General features: G+C 46.2%; 1 protein-coding gene and 1 long non-coding RNA gene across 5 annotated transcripts; both read left to right on the top strand.

The window, feature by feature from the left end:
* The first annotated feature begins 854 nt into the window (after positions 1-854).
* On the top strand, positions 855-2,268 carry LOC118233731. The gene is made up of 3 exons (XR_004766557.1): positions 855-949; positions 1,672-1,840; positions 1,976-2,268. It is a non-coding gene; the product is annotated as an uncharacterized LOC118233731 (long non-coding RNA).
* A 2,767-nt stretch (positions 2,269-5,035) lies between these two features.
* Positions 5,036-23,918, top strand: LOC118233695 (tripartite motif-containing protein 46-like). Of its 4 annotated transcripts, XM_035429560.1 has the most exons (13): positions 5,052-5,148; positions 5,426-5,560; positions 9,696-9,951; positions 11,738-11,888; positions 13,553-13,751; positions 14,542-14,688; positions 15,146-15,241; positions 16,049-16,302; positions 17,229-17,350; positions 18,060-18,410; positions 20,875-21,104; positions 21,399-21,466; positions 22,001-23,918. In XM_035429560.1, exons 2-13 carry the CDS (start codon positions 5,501-5,503, stop codon positions 22,443-22,445), a joined length of 2,379 nt encoding a protein of 792 aa, XP_035285451.1. In that variant the 5' UTR covers positions 5,052-5,148; positions 5,426-5,500; the 3' UTR covers positions 22,446-23,918. The 4 variants fall into 4 exon arrangements, with proteins under 4 accessions (XP_035285450.1, XP_035285454.1, XP_035285451.1 ...); XM_035429559.1 differs by having other exon boundaries at positions 5,036-5,560; XM_035429562.1 differs by lacking the exons at positions 5,052-5,148; positions 5,426-5,560 and adding an exon at positions 5,607-6,682.
* Positions 23,919-24,413: the final 495 nt, after the last annotated feature.

Here is a 24,413-nt window from a genome sequence, read left to right as displayed (position 1 = left end):
GCGCTGACAGGTTATTAATTTTGCTATTATTTTGCCTTCAGTACCTGAAGTACATGTATATCATGTTACTGACTATAGATTCTACTTGCTGGTTTGAACATAAGATACATACAAAAAAAAAAAAAAAAAACATTCCAGAAAACCTATTCTTTAAAGGGTTAATGAATTTTAAAAAACTTAAAACTTAAAAACTTGAGCTGAGACTGAATCGATTAAGGCTCCTGAGTCCTTCCTTGTAATGTTAGACGGTAAAAAGTAGAGGCTTTAATGCACAAATCCAGTTTCGTTGTATATTGCTGTCACCACTGTGCCTGTATTTAAAACGCCTGTCCGGTGCATTCGTTAGCCTCGAGATTCGGCGACGCTAAAACTTTGGAACGCTATTAAGCACCGCACGGCAGTCAGAGGAAGGAGCCATCCAAACTGAATCAGCACTGCAGCTCTACCTCCACCTCTCTCTCGTGTGCTGCACTCGTTTTCACTGCATTTTAATCCCGTATTTCCTTCTATTGCTTTCTGTTGAAGTGAAAATTATAAATGGTGACTTCTATTCTTTCTGTGAAGGTAAAAGAATATGTGTATATATATACTGTATATATATAACTTTTTACTAATTTAATTAAGAACTGCATTTGATATATGGTAAGTAATATCAAGAAAAAGCTATGATGAAATATTCAATATTTTTGACATTTAATTATTTAATTTACTTTCTGGGTAAAAAACGAAATCACAGATTTCTATAACTCAGTGGAAACTTACAGAACATAGACCATCAACTACAGAATTGAAATACACAGAAGAAATGAATGTGTGGATGGAAAAGTAGGAGGATATGGGGAGGTACGACTTGCAGGGAGTGTCAGGCTGAACTCCTGTATATAATCCCTGCCTCTCTTTCCCCTCCATACCCCACAGACCCACCTAAGGAACACTCTCCTCCAAACAGGTAGGAAAGCAAAGACCAGCAGCACCAATCCCTGCGGCATCGTAGAAGGAGAGGACAGGAGATCATTTGCAGCATATTCATTCTTTCGTGTGTCCTATTGACACGTGTGTATTCGCTTGACCAGCTGCCATTGTGTGTTAAGAGAGTTCACTATTCTGAGACTACAGGACCATTTCCATGAAATGCTTTATATGTTTAAAATATGGTACAAAAAACTTTTACAATGTACTTTGCAATTTTAATTACGACTGACATTCATGTACAAAAGCAGCTGATTCGAATGAAGCGCTGTGATATTTGTTCTCTGTGAGAGACTGAACTGCTTGCTCTTGGTGAATGAAAACAAGGGTCTTTATGATATCTAGCTGTTTGCGGTCAGTGATATAAGTGTCTGTACTCTGTGAGTGATGTATGCATACCTTATCTGTGAGTAAAGAAATATTTATGTCTTCTGCAAAGTACTGTGTGCTGTCTGTGAGTGACATATGTGATGTCTGCCCTCGAGTGATAACTGCATTCTGTGAGTGATCGGATTGCATTGTTCTCTGTGTACGATTGATGCACCTGCTCTCTGCGAGCGATTGTCGTATGTCCCATGTGTGTGACTGACAAATTTACTCTCGGTGAGCGATTAACAGGTCTACTCCCCGTGAGTTCCGGAAATGCGTGTTCTTGCGTCAGCAACTAACGTTTCTGCGCTCGGTGTCTGTGTTCTCGTCAAGTCTCCCAGTCTCTTTCAGGATGGCGTGTGACCTTAAACCCGGTGAGATAGCCTTGGGAGCAATCGTTGGCATATTCCACCAGTACGCTTCAGGAGACGGGGATTCAAAGACACTTAGCAAAGCAGAGTTCGATAAACTCGTCAAGGAGCAGTTCCCCAACTTAATTCCTGTAATTATTGCCTTGCTTCTCAACATCAGCCTGTGTGACTGCCTGAATAGGGATTTTTTTAAATTACGTTAACGTAGCCTAATAAAATCTCCTCCTCTGCCTGCCTACATAAACGCTTTATTCTTCCTTTTGCAGGATGAATGTTCGTCAAAGCTCAAAAAAGAAATCCACAAGATTGCCGGCGATACCATTGACTTCCAGGAGTTCATGCAACTAGTATCCGTGCTTTGCACGATGTCCCACTGCATGTTGCTGGAATCCTTAGGAGGCAAATAGCCTGTAAAACAAAGCTTATCTCTGATTGGCTGCCAATTTACAGCGCTGACGCTGTTGCAACAGAGGTGCCTGAACTCAAACCTGCATTATAAATCTGGCTGAAACACAAACCAATGTTGTTTCCCAATAAACATTTTACTGTTTAAAATCCCTTTCCGGTGCAGTTATTATTTTTTGTCATTGTTCATCCAAGTGTAAAGAGCGGTGTCATGGTCTGTGTAGTTTATACACCTTAATTCACAATAAAAAGTTTATTAACTGCAATAGTGAAAAGCCGTCTACTGGCCAGGGTATAGGGTGTGGGGGTGGGGGGGGCACATACCACATAATGCACTGCAATCACACCCACTCTTTAGTTTTTTCTTTTTTTCTTGGCGATGGGGGTTTGGGGGGGGGGGGGGGGGGGGGGGGCAGTGCACATAAACAAGGTGCGTTAGCCGTCCTGACCTCTCCTATTGCTAAAGGTAGGTCTATAATATGAGATCTCCAGTGTCGTATACTTTGAGGGGTGGTGGCACATGTGATTGCTTCTTTCATTTACAATTAAGCCAAATAAGCGATTAAAGTTAATTTAGAAGACGTCTGAAACGCCCCACGCTTTGCTATGGAGTCAGAATCACGTCATTGGCAGTTCTGGGCTGGGGGGGGGGGGGGGGGGGGGGGTTCCGTGGGGCAGCATTGTTCTTCTTTCAGAACTCCCGAAACACCCAGTGCTCATTACGAATAATCAGCGGAGCACGGTTTCACTGTCACTGCCTTCCCACAGTGGTCCTGATAGTCTTTTCTGGGGGCGAATGTTTGGGGGAAAAAAAACTTAGGATGTGGTTTTTTGACTTTATGAACACACAAGGCACCGCATTCCAGATGTGGACTGACAGGAAAACTGAGGAGCTGGGCAACTCGTAAACGTGTAGCAATCATTTCATTAAACTGCAATCATTTGGCAGACGCTGTTGTCCAGGCAGTCATATAGTAGTGCAAAACAGTGTTGTTCTCAGGAATACAAAAAAAATGCAGTATCAACAAGAAGACACAGAGGCCCATTTCTCGGCCAGAAGTGTAAAGTTAACCTAACAAACAGCTATTTTCAATGTAACAAAACAATGTACGACTAGACATATAATCTATTTTGCACAGCTATACCCATAACACTGTCCAAAAAGACATCCAGAAAAAAAGAAAGAAAAGTCCCGGCTCTTCTCCGCCCTCGACCGTTGATGCTGGAATGACCCTCCCCACCCAGGAAGACAGGTTCGCCGGCAGCCTTCCGCAAACGTCTCAAAATGCGTTGTTTCAAATTGCACCTTCATGATTCTATTCAGCTCAACGTTTCTATTTATAAAAAAACTAACTAATAGCCTAGGTGTAGAAGCATGCTCCTTGAAGGTGACGCATGTGATTGTAACTGCACCCGTCTCAAACTGTAGGCTAATTCATGTTGAAAGGTACAGGTAAGCATAACATAACTTTCCGACATGACATAGCCGGAATGACCAAGCCTTTCGGAGCACAAGCTTAAATACCTTGAGCGTCTTGCACTGAAAGAGTGGAAATCGACCGACTTGTGTTACAGATACTTTTCTGCCACCTCCTGGCAAAAACCGTGAACTGCATTTAGGTAAAATAGGAAACATAAACTTCGCGTTACCCATTGGACTGACTAAGGGTCACAAACCCTATATCTGTAATGGTACATCGAAGTGTAAACTCTGAAATACAATGTCAAACGTAGTCAAACTAAATAAATAAATTAAAAAAAATAACCCCCCACATATTTCTTACTGAAATGCTCACAGAGTGCCAGCATGTCCTATGTCCGTGGTGCACTGAAGTACATAAAAAAATAATGTGTGCTCAGTAGTGGTAAGCTCAAGGCCAAAATCGGACCTCCAGTAAAGCCCCTGTCAGTGTGCTTTGGTAAATGAACCTTTTTGGGAAGAGAATGTGATTGGTCTGAGCAGACCAATCAAAATACTTAAGTACTAAATACTAAACACCTAAATGACACTGTCTGTCTGCCTCTCTAATTCAAGGCGTAACTATTGCAGAAATTTTACAGACTGACTGGGTTAAGTCTGTAGCTTTTCAGCAATTGTATATAAGGGCCCAAAAAGCCAAAATGTGCATACATTTAAAAAAAAAAATGTATCCCATAATTAAACAGGCAAGTATTAAGTGCGGATCTTTTACTGTTACTAATAACATTGGGGATTACATAAATACCATGCAGGCACCATCATGTATTCAACAATATAACAATACCATCCTGTATTCATGTAACCCACAAGCAGTTAAAGGATGCTGTCAAGAAATTATAGTCAGATTCTGGTTCTCTTCAATATATTCTTGCAGACCTTACATAGGTCTAAAATTCTAAAATGACTAGGCAAAAAAATATTTTCTTCATAAATGTAGATCTCATTCGTGCTCTAATAGTTTGTAGTGCATTGAATGCTCGGTTTAATGATGTTTATTAAATTAATGCTTTTCTTTCTTCCCTCTACTCTGTTCTGCTCTGTTGTGTCTGTCGCGTGCTGTTGGGTCTGATTTACAAAATGGGATTCATTAGTAAAATGATTTAATAATATCAGGCAGTTGCAGCAGAGCTCGATCTGCCTCCGCGTGCAGCCTGCTGTATAGGAGACCGATGACCCGCTTTATTTATTTATTTATTTATTTATTTATTTATTTATTTATTTATTTATTTATTTATTGGACGTTTATGAGCTTCTTGGTTGATGGTTGTCCATGCTCACGAAGACGCTGATGTGAAAAAGATGGAAAGTTTTATCTCGGACTAAAAAAATAATAAACTTTATAATTCGTGAAAAATAATACATGAAGAAAACGGACGTAATATGCTGATACAAAAATGCAAACCTTCAAGGGATATATTATTGCGCACGCGCGCCACCAACCGTTCCCCCATCCAAACACCTTTAGTGCTGTTTATTATCCGAGACTGTAACGAAAACGTCTGAACCAGTTATTATTATTATTATAGCAATTCAACTGTGGATAGAGGAGCTTAGGTAATTCCAAAGAGCATTAAATACTAAGGCAGACAGAAGACCGAACGTTTCCCACCGGATTTCGTTTGCAGTAGCCTACCCTAATAATACATTTTTATTTCTGTCCATTTAGTCACATATTCCTGGTACTGTCCATGTGTAGGCAAGTAGCCTAACCATTGGTAATTACTGAAAAATGAATTGCACACAGGACGAATCTAGCCGTGCGTTTTTTCTAACCCACGTGTTTATTCATGTATCATAGTTTCTTCTTCCGTGTTTTACATGAATGTGGCAGCCACCCTGCGCCTTCGTGCGTCTGTTTTATACCGCACTGATGTCACGGTAACAATAACAGCGCGTGCACTAAGGAATGGAAGAAGGGGAGTTCAAAGCGTTTGCTTCTATAATGGATGCATTGGTTCGCATAAGTGTGAGTATTATCATTATTGTATAAGTGCTGTGAGTATTGTTTTGCTGTAAGCACTATCGATGGCTTTCATAAACAACAGGGATTCCATGTCTAGCCTACTAAAACGAGCTGAATAGGACGCCACAGGCTAGCATTTGGAGCTGTGGGCTGAGTCAAATGTGGACTACCGCTTCGAATAATTTTAATGTTTGTCTGCACGTCGATATTGCGTTTTCAGTTTCAATCATTAAGTCTTAATTTTAGTTTTATCATCTGTGGTGTTTTTTTCAGATGTATTTTCTCATATGTGTTCCACTTCGCTGTTTCTGTCTGTAATTCTCAATTTGGGGGTTTGGGCCTTCATGTATTTTAATAGAAACAGCTACAGATCTTTTTAGCTACGTTTGACTGCGGCGATATTAGACAGAGTCTGCTGATTATTGTTAAAATTTTGAAATAATAGGCTAATGCTTTTGTCTTGGTGTCGAGAAAGGGTAGCGCATTTTTTATTCAACCTGTCCGACTTTAAAAAAAACATGTAGCCTATTCTTTGTTTTCAGAGATTGTTGAAAAATTATATTTTCGTTCCCTCATTCAGTCGAGACTAAGATAAGCTACGCATCGACAGACAAGTAGGCTACTCCAAACAGTCTAAATTCAGGCAACTCGCAGCCTATTACTGGGGGGGGATGTTTGTTGCTATGGAAACGGGATGCTGGCGTACGGAGGTTAACCTGCATGCGCAGAGAGACGGACAAGCTTGCAAGCGGCAAGAGTAACCTACATTACATTAACTAATGAGGGCGTGGGACAAATAAAGAACGTGTGGTAGATGCAGAAAGAGGGGATGTCGAAGGGGATATTCGGTATTTGGCACATACATACACACAAGACACAGCTGGGCTAGTTTAAGGAATAAATAATAAATTCGTAACATTATAATCAACCAACGTTTAGAACCAACGTGGGCTATCTCTCACCTTAGCGTTCGTTGCGAAGGCTGTACATATTTTCTTCCTTCCCTCGATAGGAATAAAAATTATCTTTCCCTGTAACCCCCCTCCCTCCCGGGGGGATGCCGGCCCGACTGAGGCGGGTGGGTGGGGGGACATTCCTATCATGGCGCCCAGATACCAGGTGAAGGTAAGATCGCGTGTCTGGCTCTCGGGTACTGTTCTGTGACAGCAACGCTGCCCTAATAAAAAAATAAAACAAAAAATGCAGAATTTAGCGTTCGATGAGCACATTCGCTCGGATTTGCGAAGGAATTTTGCGGAATGAGCTGCATTTTTGCCCTGTCTTCTTGGAAAAGGGCGGACGTGTATAGATTCGGCCCGTGCTGACATTGGTGAATGACAAGAGATATACAGAGGGTAGGATGGGCAGTTTTGATTGTCACCTTTGCCACCGGTTAGTCCTTGAAGACTTTTCCGGTCATTTTCCTTTTTCATACTGTAGCCTCGGTTTATTGTTGTACAATGCGAATGTTTATGCTTAACATAGATACCGTAAGCTATCACTGTTTTCAGCAACAAGAATATGAGGCTGATTTACGTATTCAGGTTTAATAATACGACAGTAAAATCTATAACAATTTACAAATTAGCGATGTATTTGGGAGAAACAAAATGTCCTCCCCACCCCCGTTGTCCGCCTTTGCGATCGATAGGAGTTATCTGCCCGACTGGCTTTCCCTGTAATCCGTTTAATTAAATGTAGCGATTGTTCATAGAAATGCATTAACCTCGTGCCTTACGGGATACAGTCTGAAATCAGCTAATGTACTGCAGTTTTTTGCGTCTTTTTCGCTGGCGTATTTGCATTGCGCGTACAGGTGTCCTTTGCGTTTCGTGAGCACTGGCACCGTGGCACGTGCGTTCCCACCTACATGGGCTATATGGACTAGGAGCGTATTTAGAGCTTCGCGGGAGCACAGCAGTGAGGGGTCACTTGACCTTATTTTTAACCAAACCATTTTCAGTTGAGCTGGTTAGTGATTGGCAGCAATCATAAATGAATCATTGATGATAGTTCATCCGATTAGTTAATGCATATTCATTGTATGAGAGTGATCGGGGTGCTATTTGTTGGACACACATTATGGCGATAAAGTAAGATATGGTCAAGTTGTGCATCCAGTGCACAGCACATACTTTTTTCTTTTTTTTCAAACTTCAAAATAATTGTTAATTAAAACGAACGCGGCATGTACTGTATATGCCGGTTGTAGACAGGTCCATGCGTGGGTGGAGTCCGTGTGACGTCCCTCGGTAAGACAGACTTGACAGAGGCTTGGATTAAATAATTAAGTTCTGGTTGATATACATATTTCATTAGTCTAGCCCCGACAATCTATCAACAGGAGCTATTTATATAAAGATTCATTTTTTCTTGCTCGCCCTGGCTGCTAATAATTCTCCTCCTTCCTCCCTTTCCCCTCTCTCTATCCAGATATTTGTTTTTGTCCCTGGACAGAGGTATTCCTCTTTTTCTCTTTTTTCTCCTTTTCTCTTCTCTCTTCTCTGTTTCCTTTTCCTTCCCCTGACCTTCTTCCTCACACCAGTTCAGTCTTTCTTTCTCTTTTTCCTTCTCACCCTTTTCCCAAGTCTTTTGTTTTAACCCTGTCTCTCCCCCTCTCTTTTTTTTTGCATATGTCTCTCCCTCTTTCTCTCTCTCTCTCCTCTGGTCTCTCTTTCTGTAGATGGGCAGTTACACAAATACATATAGTGGAAATACGCAAAAGCATGCGAGTGTTTCATATGTAATGTGGTTCTTTTTTGTGCGGTTTATACTTCTGCACTGCCTACAGAGCACCCTACACGTCCATTGATATGATTGTAAACATTAATATTCATTCGTTTAATTTGGGGGCATTTTGTAACACGATTTACAGTATTTTAGTGTATAATTGTCCATACCTTGTGGCAACGCACTTCCTCACCCACCCAATTAGGGTCAGTCTTAGTTTCTTCAGCTTGTGTTCAACAAGCTAGCTATTTTGTGAACTTTATGAGATTATAGGCCAGTGCTTACCTTTTTTTTCAGTCGGGTCCCCATTTTTAGGCACAACTCCCCCCCTCCCCCAAACAACTGTGTTTCCACTTGGACGCCATTTTCTTTTTGGTTTCTAATGGACTCCCCCCAGCCTCATTTTGGAAAGCACTGTTAGAGGCTATGTAAGGTAACCGTTGGTAACCTTTGTAAGTGTTACTCTTGTGGCAGTTTGTTCTTCGGGAGCCATTTTGTTCTGTCTGCATTTCCTTTTCAGACTGTTAGCTGGCGCTAGCGATCATTCGAGTCGAACAGATTAAAAGTTGGAATTGGTTTTCAGCCATTGGCAACCATTTTGCAAAAACAAAAAAAGGGCTAACCCAACAAGTAGTTCCGTTTTATATTCAGACTTAAATTGTTATCTTATTTCTATTACTTTAGGCTATGAGTCAAATGTAGACAAAAATACTGACAGTGAGGTAAGACAGTCATTTCATGATTTGTCAATGAGGTAAGAAAATTTCACTTGTCAAGCAAACAGCAACTCAAGACAAGCTCATATTTTCAAGTTGAGGGGGAAGACAATAAAATTTTAAGTCTCATTAGAAGGCTAAAACACTTGTTAAGACAGTCTTTTTTTGCAGTGTAGTTGAATGTGCATGCGTTCCCCACCTCACTGCAAAACCTGTTAAAATAAGTCAATCTTTACGAGTATTTTAGTCTTATATTTTGACACAAGATCTTATTTCTATCACTTTTTTTGCCACATAAGACAAAAATATTGCCAATGAGGTGCGACCCTTTGACTCATTTGGAAGTTTGCCAAAGAGGTGGGACTGTGACACTTCTTCAGCAAAAAGTAACTTACAACAAGCGAATACTTTCTACTTGAGAGAAAAAAATAAGACTTAAAATCTCTGTAGATGACTTAAGACCCTGTGTGGGGGGAGGTGTGCATGTGTGTGTGTGTGTGTGTGTGTGCGTGTGTGTATGTGTATGGTGTGTGTTCATGTGAGTGCATGTGAGTCTGTGTGTGTGAGTGTGTCTCTTGTGGATAATCGCTGTCGTGTGCCCCAGGACAAGATCACCAAGGCGATTAGAAGACCCTTGATGAGACTTTTTTTTGCGGTGCGTTTTAACTGGCGTCTGTTGTGTGTGTGTTCAGTCCAATATGAAGAGCATGGAGAGGGAGCTGCGGTGCCCGGTGTGTACGGAGATGGTGAAGCAGCCCATCGTCCTGCCCTGCCAGCACAGCGTGTGCCTCCTGTGTGCCTCCGGGGTCCTGGTCCAGAACGGCTACCCGGCCCCGGACCTCCCGCCCGAGCCCAACTCGCCCGCCTCCACCCCCAACACCCGCTCGCCCCGCCAGGCCCGCCGGCCCGCGCCCAAGGCCGACCGCGTCGACCGCGTGCTCCGCGCCGGTGAGTGTGCCCGTCGCCGCGGGGACGCCCGCCGCGGAGAGATGCGATTGGCCCGGCCCAGGAGACCGACGGCACTCTCATTGGCTGTCTCGGGGGTGATGTCACATTCCGTGCTCGCCCGTGTGGAGTGGACGGGGGGGGGGGGGAGGGGGGGTCCGTTGGTCAAATCTCGCGGCGGACCCGCCACCGTAAGGGCGGAGCCAGGGGGGTGAATTAGCGTTAGCGTTAGCATTAGCTTATTAGCGTCAGCGCTACGGGACGTCCATCGCGCGCGTGTGGGCTGCTTTGAAAGGCTGCTGTTGCGTTAACGCACAGGCTGCCTAACGGAAACGGCCTTTGTCCGACAGGACCCCCCCGCGAATCCTTTCAGGCCGTCGCTGATGTTCACAGCAGAGTTCTTTCTCCTTTGGCTTTTTTTTTCTTCTTTTTCTCAAGTGATGCATGAGGGCAAACACCTTCTGCATACCATTAGTGTTAGGCTGTCGAAAAAGATGCATTGCCTAAGTGCATAAACCGAGAAGGTTCCCTCTTAATCTCAATTAATGAAAAGCTGTTTCTTATTTTGCTCTCTCGTGGGAAGAACACTGGCATGGACACAAATAACGATGCTTTTTTTTTTACATTATTCTAAATGAGAGGGTCAAGAGTAAGTCAGAGGGGAAGCCAACACTCATCAGCCCCCTCTACCCAGAAAAAGGAGGGCAAAAGGTCCAGGAAAGAGGCAGAACCATGAGCAGTAAAGGATTTCTTTACCCTGGCCACGCCTCTGGAGGCTGAAGCTAGCCAATTAACAGGCTGGAACACTGAAGAAGTAGCGCAGTGCATATGACTTAGTTTAACCCATTGAAGAGTAGGGTTCTTCAGAATGTTTTTTTTTTCTCAAAATTCTAAGTCAGTGTTCTAGAACTCCACTGCTTTCAGTTACCAGCAACGATTGTGACATCAGTATTAGCATGTTACATCAGCAATAGAATGTTCAGTTAAGAATGTTCCGATCTCGTATTTGTGATCTCACACACTGCACGTTGGACGCTCTGCTCTGTTAGTTGGCTAGTTTCCGCCTTGGGCAGGGAAATTCTTCACAGGTCAAGAGTTTGTTTGTGATTGGCTGCGTATGGCCCCAGAGCAACCAATTGAAAGACGAGGATGTATGTAATTAGCGCGGTTATCAGCAATGTCACGCACAGTAAAACGTCCAGTGTCAGTTAATGCAACTCTAACAGTACATATGAGTCCAATTGGGACCGTATGCTACTTCGTAAGAGTCAATTTAACAGTGAACATTTTACTGTGCAGAAAGCAACATTGGTATAATCTCTGGAAATAGTCACTCATGGATGCAAACTATTTAAGTGAATGGCCTGTTCAGTTGCATAATGGTGGAAGCCTTATGTTGCAATGGTCCAGTTCTGCACACCATTGCACATTGTTGCAAACCCCGTCAGCATCTGGCACAGCGGCAGCAGTAGTACCCTGACTTTGGAACAGTGAAGATCTGTTGAACTGAGATGAACCTAATTCCTGGAATCCAAAAATGGTTGGAGCTACTGAAAGCAGCTAAAAGCATTTATTTGTACAAATAGCACTGGCTTGCTGTGGGGAGTAAAGCCTTCTGATTGGTTTAAAATAGTCAGTGATTGACAGATCTTGGTAGCCCCTCCCATTATGAGGCCCATCGCCATTTTCAGACCTTAGGCAACTCTGAATTTGCAGACTGCTCATGGCACCCTCCATGTTTTGCTATGACCCTCCACTGGATTCCGCCACCCCCCCGCCCCCCCTTCAGGATTTGGGACGTACCCAGGGAGGAGGCGCAAGGAGGGCCCTCCCCCCGTTGTGCTGTTCCCCTGCCCGCCCTGCCAGAGGGAGGTGGAGCTGGGGGAGAGGGGGCTGGCCGACTGCCTCCGGAACCTCACCCTGGAGCGCATAGTGGAGAGGTACCCCTCTACTCCTCTTCATCTGTTACTCCTCCTCCTCTTTTACTCTTCATCCTCACCCCCTTTTACTCCTCCTCCTCTTTTACTCTCACCCTCATCCACCATTCTCCTCCTCCTTTACTCCTCCTCCTCTTTTACTCTCACCCTTATCCACTATTCTCCTCCTCTTTTACTCCTCATCCTCTTTTACTTTTCATCCACATCCCCTTTCTCCTCCTCTTTTACTCCTCATCCTCTTTTACTCTTTATCCACATCCCCTTTCTCCTCCTCTTTTACTCTTCATCCTCTTTTACTCTAGTTTGAGGTGCTGATCACCTGCTCTGTTTCCCTGAGTACAGATCTACATCACACTGGCTCTTGTTATTCATGTGAATTATTATTATTATTATTATTATTATTATTATTATTATTATTATTAGTAGTAGTAGTAGTAGTAGTATTCATGAGTGCGCTTTATGAAAAGCACTGTATAAATAAAGTTATCATCATTATCTTTGGTCTTTTACATTTTAGGTCACCTTTGGATGCAATTGCACACTAAATTAAGGTGGTGTAATATATGCAGTGACTTCATCTGTTACCATATCATACCATCTGCTGGGCCCAGCCAAATGGGGCCACAGGTGACTTTGATTTGGATTAGTACACAATTTTGAATATATTTTCAGTTTGGGGAGCATTGGAGCTTTCAGATGAGCTCTAAGTGCTGTCCTCTTCAGTTCTGATTCATCCTACTCTCTCTCTCTCATTCTCTCTCTCTCTCTCTCCCTCTCCCCCTCTCAAATTCAAATTCAAATGCTTTATTGACATGACATATTTAAAAATACATATTGCCACAGCGTAGTGATAACAATAATCAACCACACTAAGAATATATAATTAACAAGCAGCAACAACAATAACAGCATGAATCTCTATCTGTCATTCTCCTGTCCCCCTTACTCTTTCTTTCCCTCAGTCTTTTTTCTGACTCTCTTTCCTTACCTCTGTATCTTTTTCTTTCTCTCATCCTCTGTTAATTTCTGCATGAATGCTTTCTCTCTCTCTCTTTCATTCTCTTTCTCCCCGCTCAGTATTCAGTTTAAACTTCGCTTCATTGACATGACAAACATGCATTTCTTTATCCAACATATTTATATATGCCATCACAAAACAAGGAAAAGAAAAGGATTTTAAAAAACGAATAATATACAATTTATAATTTATGTTCATGCAGTATTGAATTAGAAATATCCACTGGCTGTTCTGCTAACATTAGTTCATTAATGATTTAAAAATGGGGGTCATTGCTCATTGGCCAGTTAAAAGGCCAATCAGATGTTAGATAAATGTATAAGATTGCAAAAGGTCTGGAGCACGCAGATGCAAAATAAGCCCCTTAATGGTGCAAAATAAACCAGACTCGCTTCGTTGGCTGCTGCATCATCATCAGAGTCATGTTAGCTGTGTTATGTTCCAAGGTGTCACTCGTTTAATAACACTATATCACTTGGGGGGGGGGGGGGCAGCTATGTATTATTTTGTGCTTTTTAATGGTGTGTTACATTCCATTCATTTCTTACATACTCCATTTCCCACAACACCCCGCGCCCCAACTACGGCAAGCAGCGCATGACAAAATACACAACAGTCTAATGTTAATGGTGGGTCGTCCGCCCTGCAGGTACCGGCACACGGTGAGCCTGGGCTCCGTGGCGGTCATGTGTCAGTTCTGCAAGCCGCCCCAGGCCCTGGAGGCCACCAAAGGCTGCGCCGACTGCAGGTCCAGCTTCTGCAACGAGTGCTTCAAGCTGTACCACCCGTGGGGGACGCCCCGCGCCCAGCACGAGCACGTCCTGCCCACCCTCAACTTCAGACCCAAGGTGAGGCGCGGGGGGGGGGGGGGGGGGGGGGCACCCGTTTGGGCTGGGTCTGGGCGTCGCGGAATGTACCGGAGCCAAGGCGGCTGTTGGCTTTGAGGGCCGGCTAGGCTTGACTGCAGATGTGTATGCAAGTGTGTGTGTGTGTGTGTGTGTGTGTGTGTGTCACTGTCATTGTGTCTGCACCAGTACTAGCTGTCTTGCCCTATTACTTTCTCTTTTCATATCCACTATCCACTTGCAACTGTTTTCACCCTACGTCACTGTAAAAAAAGTCTGCTTAACAAACATTTCAGTCTTGTAATGAGAGCTAAAATCTTATATTCTAAAAAATGTTCACTTGTTTTATGTTACTTCTTGTTGTTAATTGAAATTGTCTTACCGCATTTGCAAATCTTGAACAGAGATTTTAATTCTAAATCTAAAGTCATTGTTAAGATGGACTTTTTTGGTTTTTCCATCTTTCCCTACCTTTACTCTGGGTCTCCCCCTTGGTCTCCCTTCATCGAGGGTACCCCGTGAAGTTGTTTAACACTTTGAAAAAAGAAGTCTATACTTTGTCTTTTAAAAATATGTAAATATAGGTTACTGCATGTTGAACATCCCAACAGCCCAACTGTAATAAAGCAGTAAGTGGTATATCGGCATTATCGTCATGGCTACAGGGTGCTGTTAGGCGAGAGGCAGACCAGATATGTGTGTGTGGGCGGGGTGTAGGGGGTCGTGTAAATGAGTGAGGAGGAATTGGGGAGCCCCTGTCCCACGCCCCGCCTCCCCCCGCGGCTCTCCCCAGGTGCTGAGCTGCCCGGAGCACGAGCAGGAGCGCCTGCAGTTCTACTGCAAGTCCTGCCAGCGGCTGCTGTGCTCCCTGTGCAAACTGCGCAGAGCCCACGCCGGGCACAGGGTCACGCCCGTCGCCCACGCCTACCAGACGCTCAAGGTGGGGCGTGTGTGTGTGTGTGTGTGTGTGTGTGTGTGGGGGGGGGGGAGGGGTGTGTGTGTGTGTGTGTGGGGGGGGGGGGGGGGGGGAGGGGGAGGGGGGTGTGTCTGTGCGTGTGTGTGTGTGGGGGGGGAGGGGTGTGTGTGTGTGTGGGGGGGGGTGTGCTTGTGTGTGTACATGTGGGGGGAGGTGTGTGTGTGTGTGTGTGTGAGTGCGTGTGTGTGAGTGTGTGTGTGTGTATGTGCATGGTGTGTGTTCATGTGAGTGCGTGTGTGAATGTGTATTGTGTGTGCTCATGTGTGGTCATGTGTGAATGTGTATGGCGTGTGTGTGAGAGTGTGTGTGTGTGTGTGGTGTGTCTGTGTATGTGTATGTGTGCATGCTTGACTGTGTGTACGAGAGTGTGTGTGTGTGTGGGAGTGTGTCACTTGTGGATAATCGCTGTCGTGTACCCTAGGACAAGATCACCAAGGCGATGAACTACATCCTGGCCAATCAGGACACTGTCCAGGCCCAGATGACTCAGCTAGAAAATGCCATCACACAAACGGAGGTAATCTAGCACTAACCGAACACTAACTGTAGGTTACAAGCCCAGCTCATTACCCATTACACTACACTGCTGCCCCATTAAAGCTGGTGTTGTGAGATGGCCTGCTGTGTAGTTGCTATGCAGTTGCTATGCAATTGCTATGCAGTTGCTTTGTAGTTGCTGTGCAGTTGCTGTGTAGTTGCTATGCAGTTGCTATGCAATTGCTATGCAGTTGCTGTGTAGTTGCTGTGCAGTTGCTATGCAGTTACTGTGTAGTTGCTATGCAGTTGCTGTGTAGTTGCTGTGTAGTTGCTATGCAGTTGCTATGCAGTTGCTGTGTAGTTGCTGTGCAGTTGCTGAGTAGTTGCTGTGCAGTTGCTGTGTAGTTGCTGTGTAGTTGCTGTGCAGTTGCTATACAGTTGCTGTGTAGTTGCTATGCAGTTGCTGTGTAGTTGCTGTGTAGTTGCTATGCAGTTGCTGTGTAGTTGCTATGCAGTTGCTGTGCAGTTGCTATATAGTTGCTGTGTAGTTGCTGTGTAGTTTCTGTGTAGTTGCTGTGTAGTTGCTATGCAGTTGCTGTGCAGTTGCTATATAGTTGCTGTGTAGTTGCTGTGTAGTTTCTGTGTAGTTGCTGTGCAGTTGCTGTGCAGTTGCTGTGTTGTTGTTATGCAGTTGCTGTGTAGTTTCTGTGTAGTTGCTGTGCAGTTGTTGTGTAGTTGCTATGTAGTTGCTATGCAGTTGCTATGCAGTTGCTGTGTAGCTGTCTGTGAGCTGTTGGGTCTTAGCGCTGGGTGAGTCTGAGGGTCTGAGGCCTGGCTCCCGGTCCAGGTGAACAGCGGCTCGGCGCGGGACCAGCTGGCCCGGTGCGTGCGGGAGCTGGGCGCGGCGCTGGACGAGCGGCAGGGGGCGCTGGGCCAGGCGGTGGAGGGGGCGCGGCTGCGGCGGGTGGAGGCGCTGGCAGCCCAGGTGACGGAGAGGCGGAGCCTGCTGGAGCACGCCGGCCTGCTGGCCTTCTCCCAGGAGCTGCTCAAGGAGACCGACCCGCCCTGCTTCGTCCAGGCCGCACGCCTCACACACAGCAGGTCTGTGCCTTCTCACCTACTCACCTGCCCACGCACCTACTTACCTACTCGCCTGCCCATACATCGACTTATTTACTGACTTGCCCATATATTTACTTACCTGCTTACTCACCTACTCACCTGCCCATACATCTAATTACCAACTCGCCTGCCCATACATCTACTTACTTACTTACCCACCTTCTCACCTGCCCATTCATCTACTTTCTTACTCGCCTGTCCATACATCTACTTACCTGCACACACACCTACTTGTCTGCCCACACATCTACTTACCTGCTTACCCACCTGCCCACACATCTACTTACCTTCACACTCACCTACTCACCTGCCCACACATCTACTTACCTGCATACTCATGTACTCACCTGCCCACGTACCTACTTACCTGCTTACCCACCTACTTACCTGCCCACACATGTACTTACCTGCACACACACCTATTCACCTGCCCACAGATCTACTTACCTGCTTACCCACCTACTCATCTGCCCATGCATCTACTTACCTGCACACACAGCTACTCACCTGCCTACCCACACACACCCAATTGCGTGCACATTTACAGCCCTCCCTCCTCCCCCTTTTCCTTCTCTTTGCTCTTCCGCTCTTTTTTCTCTGCTGCAGTCTAACCCTCTTCCCCCCTACCTCTCCTCTGCATGCGGTTCCCCCCCCCCCCCCCCCCCACATCTCCTCCATTATCTCTGTCCGCCTGTCTTCCCGCGTCAGTGTTTCTTTGGGGCGTCGCCTGGGTCTATAGAACGAGGCAAAGGCAGCTGCGCGGGGAGTCGCTCTAGCCAATCAGCGACGGGGAAAACGAAGGCGGCGGGGAGGCGCCGCGCGGTTTGCAACCGGACGGCTCGTTTCGCGCGTTCGCTCGTTTCGCGCGCTAACGGAGTCTTCCTGTTGTCTCCGCCCTCGCCCAGGCTGATGAGGGCCGTCGAGTCGCTCCAGTGCTTCTCCCTCGCCGCCGACCCCTCCTTCCGACACTTCCAGCTGGACGTCTCCAGGGAGCTGAAGCTGCTCGGCAACATGGACTTCATCCGCGGTGAGAGAGAGGCAGGGAGGGAGGGAGGGGGCGGGGCCACGCGTTAAGGGGCGGGGCCAGGCATTGAGGAGAGTGGTGTGAGGCAGGGGGGGGTGGAGCTGCGTTCTTTCTGCGTTCGGCTTCATTGCGATCAAACAGTCAGTTGTTTAGCTTGAGGCACCCTTCTCAGTAGAGCAGAATGGATCAGAAGGTTCCCAGAACAGAAATTCTGTGGGTTTTTGCAGATAGAAAATGAAGTGGGTGGAAAAAGTCGAGCAATTATGAAAACTTCCAAAAGGAACCCAGACCTCGGTCAAATACTTACTTGAAATATTTTTAAATCTTTCGATTGCTGGTAAAAAAAGATTGAAAAAACTCCATGAAATTTTTCAGTAAAGTATGCTACTAATAAAAAAGTACAGCAGTATAGAACATTTTTTTCTAAATGTTGATGGAGGTTAATGTGCGTAGTGTTATTATGTTTTATTGTGTCACTTTGAAATTTGGATTTCAAAGCAGGATTACTGAGTTATCTGGGTAACTGCGCTGAGTAAAACCCGGAACAGCTCTTTCTACTTCAGTCCATGTTCCAGATTTGGGAGGGTTCCGGGTTTTACTGAGCGCAGTTATCCAGCTGACCCAGTGATCCTGCTTCGTGACACAGGCCCCTGAAAACGCATAATAAACACACATAAAGTTTTCTTAACTGCTTTTTGCCTTTGCCCACCAGCGCCATTGGCCCCTGTGATTGACACCCAGCGCACCCTGGCCTACGACCAGCTCTTCCTGTGCTGGCGGCTGCCGCAGGACTCCGCCCCCGCCTGGCACTTCTCCGTGGAGTTCCGCCGGCGCGGGGCGGGGCTCCGGGGCGGGAGCGGGGTCGGGGGCGGGGTCAGGGGCCGGGCCGGCGCCGGAGGGGGCCGCGGGGGGTGGCACCGGCTGGAGGAGGTGGGCGGGACCAGCGCGGTGATCGACAGGCTGGAGATGAACAGCGTGTACGTCCTCCGGGTGAGGGGCTGCAACAAGGCCGGTTTCGGGGAGTACAGCGAGGAGGTGTACCTCCACACCCCTCCCGCCCCAGGTAAGAGCCCACACCCAGAACCGCACACGCTTTTTTTTTTTTTTTGTTTCCTGCTTAACCTGTTCTATTTGCTGTGATGGCTTCCTCGTAGCAGTTATGCCACATTTTACTTTACACCAGGCCGGCCAGCGGAGGATGGGCTCCCCCTCTATAGCCGGGTTCCTCTCGAGATTTCTGCCCATTGGGGAGTTTTTTTCTCCGTTTGAGGGTTTTCTCCTCACTGGGAGTTTTTTTTCTGCCTCTTGTACCTGCTATTTTGGAGTTCAGGCCTGGTGTTCGCTCTGTTTGCTCTTTTTGCTTCGTCTCTTGCCTTGCTACTCTGTAAAGCGTCTTTGTGACAGTTCTCTGTAAAAAGTGAACTGTCACAAAGCTCTATAGAAATAAAAAAATTTACTTGAATTGAATTGTATTGTCAGTAGGAACTGTAAAGCGGCAGAATTAATTTGTCTCAATGGCAGACAAGTCAAATAATTATTTGAAAATACTTTACCCTTTTGCCGGCAGTAAAATATCAAGAGATTGTTAACAGTTTTAAAATAGATCAAAATCTATTTGGTGATTGTACGTTTTGGTCCATAAACTTGTTTCATGTGTCCGTGAGCTCCAGTATATTAACTCATATTTTTCTTTCTCTGCCCATCCCTCCTTTTGTCTCTTTATTTTCCCATTTACCCATTCTAGTCTTTTCCCTCAATGCAACCCAGCTCACCCGTCCTTCACCTCACCCCTTCTTCTCCATATGCCTTTTTCTTCTCCTTCTTTTCAGTTCTTCCATCCTCACCATTCGCCTTATCTCACAGGGACTCTGTAAGCCCCGCACTCCCTCCCTCCACCTGTCCGTCTGTCCATCTGTCCGTCTCTCACTCTCAGCCTGCTCGTCTTCTGCTGAAGACATGTGCTCGCTCCATTAACACTTTGAAGAGTAGGTCTTTTGGAATGTTTTCTTTTTTCTTTCAAAATTCTACATCAGTGTTATAGAACTCCATTTTGAACTCCTTTCAGTTACCAGCAGTGATTGTGACATCAGCATTAGAATGCTCAGCTAAGAACATTCTAATCGCGTATTCGTGACCTCAAACCTTGAAGTGCAACGTGTTGATGACGGCTCTGTGCGTTTGTTAAGACTGGAACTTAACAAATGGGTTCAGCGGTTGGTCCCCCTGACCCCGGGGGAAGACTGATGATCCAGACCCGAATTCCTCTGAGACTCCCTGCCCTTTGCGCGGTCCCCCTCGTCTGTTTTTCTCCTTTCCTCTTTTTAAATCTGTCCTCCCGTCTCCGTCGCTAAGATATACTGCCCTCCTGTCAGAGCCGTGGAACCTTCCCTCCTTCCCCGATTGCAGCTGGTGTTTGCCCAGAATGTTCTTGCTTTCTTCCTCTTCCTCTCTCGTTCTGCCCTCCTCCCTCCTTTCCGTGTATTTTTACCCCTGGGATCCTAATTTTCCTTTCTGTTGCTCTACCTTTCCTTCCCTCCTGCTCCCTCCTTTCTTGCCACCTTGCACCTATTCTGTTTCCTTCCTCATCGCCTCAACATCTCTCCTGCTGTCCCTGTCCATCTCCCCCCGCCCACCCATCCGCCTCTCCCTGTCGTCCTTTCCTCCTCATTTCATCCGTTTGTTCCTCCTCTGTAACCCTCGGCCCTGACACTTATCCCTGTCCATACCCCCACCCTTAACCCTGGCCCTTAACCCCACCCCTGTCTCTCACCCCACCCTTAACTCTGTCCCTTAACCCCACCCCTGTCTCTCACCCCACCCTTAACTCTGTCCCTTAACCCCACCCCTGTCTCTCACCCCACACTTAACCCTGCCCCTTAACCCCACCCCTGTCTCTCACCCCACCCATATCCCCACCCCTGTCTCTCACCCACCCTTAACCCTGGCCCTTAACCCCACCCCTGTCTCTCCCCCCACCCTTAACCCCACCCCTGTCTCTCACCCCACACTTAACCCCACCCCTGTCTCTCACCCCACCCATATCCCCACCCCTGTCTCTCACCCACCCTTAACCCTGGCCCTTAACCCCACCCCTGTCTCTCCCCCCACCCTTAACCCCACCCCTGTCTCTCACCCCACACTTAACCCCACCCCTGTCTCTCACCCCACCCATATCCCCACCCCTGTCTCTCACCCACCCTTAACCCTGCCCCTTAACCCCACCCCTGTCTCTCACCCCACACTTAACCCCACCCCTGTCTCTCACCCCACCCTTAACCCCGCCTCTGTCTCTAACCCCACCCTTTACCCCGCCCCTGGCTCTCTTCTTCCCCTCATCACCCTCTCATTCCCCCTCTCCCCCCGCCTACACCCTCACATGCATCCACCTCTCCCTGTCATCCTTTCCCCCCTTTTCATACACCTCCCCCTTCTCTCTCTCCCTCCCCTCTCCCTCCTCTCTTTCTCCTTCCTCCCCCCCTCTCTCTCCCCCTCTCTCCCCCACTGTCCCCTCCTCTCCCTCCTCTCAGTGCTGAGCTTCTCTCTGGACCCGCGTTGGGGCCCGCACGCTGAGCGTTTGGTGCTCAGTAAGGAGCAGCGCTGCGCCCGCAGCGTGCCCGGCCTCTCCCTCCTGCAGGCGGCCGACCGCGCCCTCACCTCCTGCCACCTGACCGCCGACCTGCTGGTGGGCGACACGGCCGTCACCCAGGGGCGACACTACTGGGCATGCTCAGTGGAGCCCGGGTCCTACCTGGTCAAGGCGAGTTTGCACACGTTGGGGGGGGGGGTGTTTACAGGGCCTAAATGGAACAGAATGCACTGCAGCATACTGTATTGTAAAATGTGGGCTTTATAATGGTAAATATCTATTGGAGTTTTAGTCTCCGTAAAGCACCTCTGTCTTTCTGTTTCTCTATGTCTCTCTCTCTCTCTCTTTCTCTCCCCATCTCTCTCCCTTTCTCTATTCTGTCTCTCTTTCTCTTTCTCTATGTCTCTCTCTGTTTCTCTCTCTCTCTGCCTCTCTCAATCTCTGTTTCTCTCTCTCTCTCTGCAGGTGGGGGTGGGTCTGGAAGCTCGGCTGCAGGAGTGGTTTCATCTGCCTCAGGACATGCCCAGCCCCCGGTGAGAGAGAGAGAGAGAGAAAGAGAGGGGTGGAGATGAAGGGTGGGGATCAGTGAGATGTGTGGTGGGGGGGTAAAGAGGGGCAACTGGAAATAGAAGGACGAGTGAGGGAGTGGGTAATAGATGAAAAGAAAGGGAGGGAGGAAAGATGAGTAGAAAAGGAGGGAGGAAAGGGAGGGAAAGATGAATGCGGGGGAGCTATGAGAGGAGAACAAGGGAGAGAAGAAAAGGGGAAAATGGAAGAGAGCTGTGGGAGAACTGTGGCAGAGGAGGGTGGAAGGCAAAAGGAAGCAGGGAAAAGAAAGGAGAGAAAGTGAGAGAGGAATAAAAGAGGGGAAATGGGGGGAACGTGGTGGGACTGAAAGTCAGAGAAAGAGTGCTACTGAACCCCTGTGTGATATTCCTCTCTTCTTTTCCGTTTCCTCCTCTCCTCCCTTCCTTCTCATCCCACGTTCCTCCCTCCTTCTCCATTCCTCTCCTCCCTTCCTTCTCATCCCACGTTCCTCCCTCCTTCTCCGCTCCCTGTCCTCCCAGCTACGACCCCGACAGCGGCCACGACAGCGTTGCCGAGGAGATGCTGGAGTCTCCGCCCCCCTTCGTGTTCCTGACCGTGGGCATGGGCAAGATCTACCTGCCGCAGATGGTGAACTCCAACCACTGTTGCCCCGGCGACCCCGCCAGCCTGCGTGACCCCTCCGCCAACCTCAACAGCGGCGCCCCCTCGCCCCTGGGCCTCACCGTCCCCCTGCCCCCCCGGCTCGGGCTCTGCCTGGACGTCGAGAAGGGTCGCGTCACCTTCTACGACGCCCACTCCCTCCGGCCCCTGTGGGAGGGGCCCGTGGATTGCTCCGCCCCCGTTTGCCCGGCGTTCTGTTTCATTGGCGGAGGGGTGCTCCAGCTGCAGGAGCTGGTGGCCAATCGGAATGCGGAGCTTCCCCAGGCCAGAAGGGTCACCATCCAATCGTGTGGGAGCAACTGACAAAAGTTGTCTGCATAACTGAATTAAACGTGCATTAAGCTATTTTCATTAGCCGAACAACACGTAAATATGAATCACAAGTTTTTTTTTTTACTTTGTCAAGAAGAAATAGTTTGCTTTTTATATAATCAAATTAGAAAATTGAAATTTATTTTGTAATATTGTTGTTCATATTTTCCATTTACACTAAGCCTATAGCTTTGGTTGGCAGTTGCCAGTCACGTTTATGCGAATATATTTAAACTGTGAATGACTCAGTATAACTTAATACGTATATTCTGGCTAAGTATGGAGTTTATCTGTATAAGTGCAAGACTGCATAACCAAGGAAATTCACATTTCTGAATGATTTTATTGTGTTACTTAGGCCTGTGCCTCTACAGTAGAGCCATTTTGTACTCAGCTGCTCGTGAAGGAAGACAGATGATGGCTCGTTCTTAAACCAATCCGCTCGCCTCATTTGTGTTTTACACAAGAAGGACGAGGTCTGCATCTTTCATGTGTATTTTGTCAAAGACTGATAGTTTATTATGTTCACTCAAGTATTCTGACTGTTGACTATAATACAGGGATATACAGCCTTTACAAATCATATGCAAATGGAAAAACTTATGAGAACTCTTATTGGAACTGTGTTCATGTCTAATTTTATTATTATTATTATTATTATTATTATTATTATTATTATTATTATTATTATTATTATTATTATTATTCGAGGCATGGGAAGAGAGAACAATATTACTTTAGTAGTGTTATTTTAATAGGTTGCCAATGAACCTGTACAACTGTCAGGAAAGATTCACCTTTTACTGTAGTGAACAGTGTGTGTGTGCATGTGTTTTTGCGTTTGCCTGTGTGTGTGTGTGTGTCTGTCTGTCTGTCTATGTCTGGGTGTGTGTGTGTATGTTCATATGTAAGAAAATCAGTGGGAGAAAGCAAGTGGCACAATTAAAATAGAGCCAATGTTTCAATTATATAACTGCATAGAGCAAAAAACGCATAAGTCAGCTTTATTCAGTCAATAGTCAGGAACTGTACTCAGCTTGAGCTTGGTACAGTGCATATCTACATAAACACTAGAGATTACAGCGTTTCAGGTGTGTGTGCATGTGTGTGTGTGTGTGTGTGTGTGTGGAACTTAAAACCTGAATGCCCCAGACAGTTTTATTCTTTGCAACTAAGTTTATTATTATTATTATTATTATTATTATTATTATTATTATTATTATTATTATTACTACTATTATTATTGTTGTTGTTACTACTACTATTACTACTACTGCTACTACTAACAATAATACTAATAATAATATAATAATAATAAGGAATGTTTTAAGGAATGGAATTGGTTTTATTATATAAACCTGCAGTGCTACACGGGAATGACTATCTTTTTGTTGCAATTTATTTAGACTCTGTAAAACCTAAAATGAAAGGAAAAAATAAAGTCCAAATATGTGAACTCCCTAACCTGTCCCCGCAGGGTTGGTCTCTGCAGCTAGGAACTGCACGCAGCACACACTGGTGCAATTTGTCTGTTTGGTACACGTCACATCTCGAGAGCATACCTCTGTGTTTCTAATGACTATGACACTGGGACCTTCTGTGGCATCAAAACACTAGACTTGATTCATTACTACCTCACTGTAGAAGAAGCACTGTAGGCTGATTTTTTGCCTTTCTCGTTAAAACAAATTCTGTGCACGGTTTTTACAGCAAAGGACAGAGACTTGCTTTTACACACTAGTCCAACACGCTGTGCAGTGTAGGCATCCAGCCACGATGCAAGGTTCTAGAAGGCCTTCTCTGCTCATTTCAACAATGCCTCTGTATCACCAGCAGGTGGCAGCATTACATGCATTGACCGCAGCCTGCAATGAAATATCCACTGGTAGGATAGGCTTTGGCCACTGTCTGCAGTTGCCTAAACTGCAACTGAAATGGCAATTGTCCTAAAAAATTATC

The sequence above is a fragment of the Anguilla anguilla genome, chromosome 8, assembly GCF_013347855.1.
Source record: "Anguilla anguilla isolate fAngAng1 chromosome 8, fAngAng1.pri, whole genome shotgun sequence".
Lineage (NCBI taxonomy): Eukaryota > Metazoa > Chordata > Actinopteri > Anguilliformes > Anguillidae > Anguilla > Anguilla anguilla.
The sequence above is the reverse complement of the archived record's forward strand: the minus strand, read 5'-3'. Positions and strand labels throughout refer to the sequence as shown.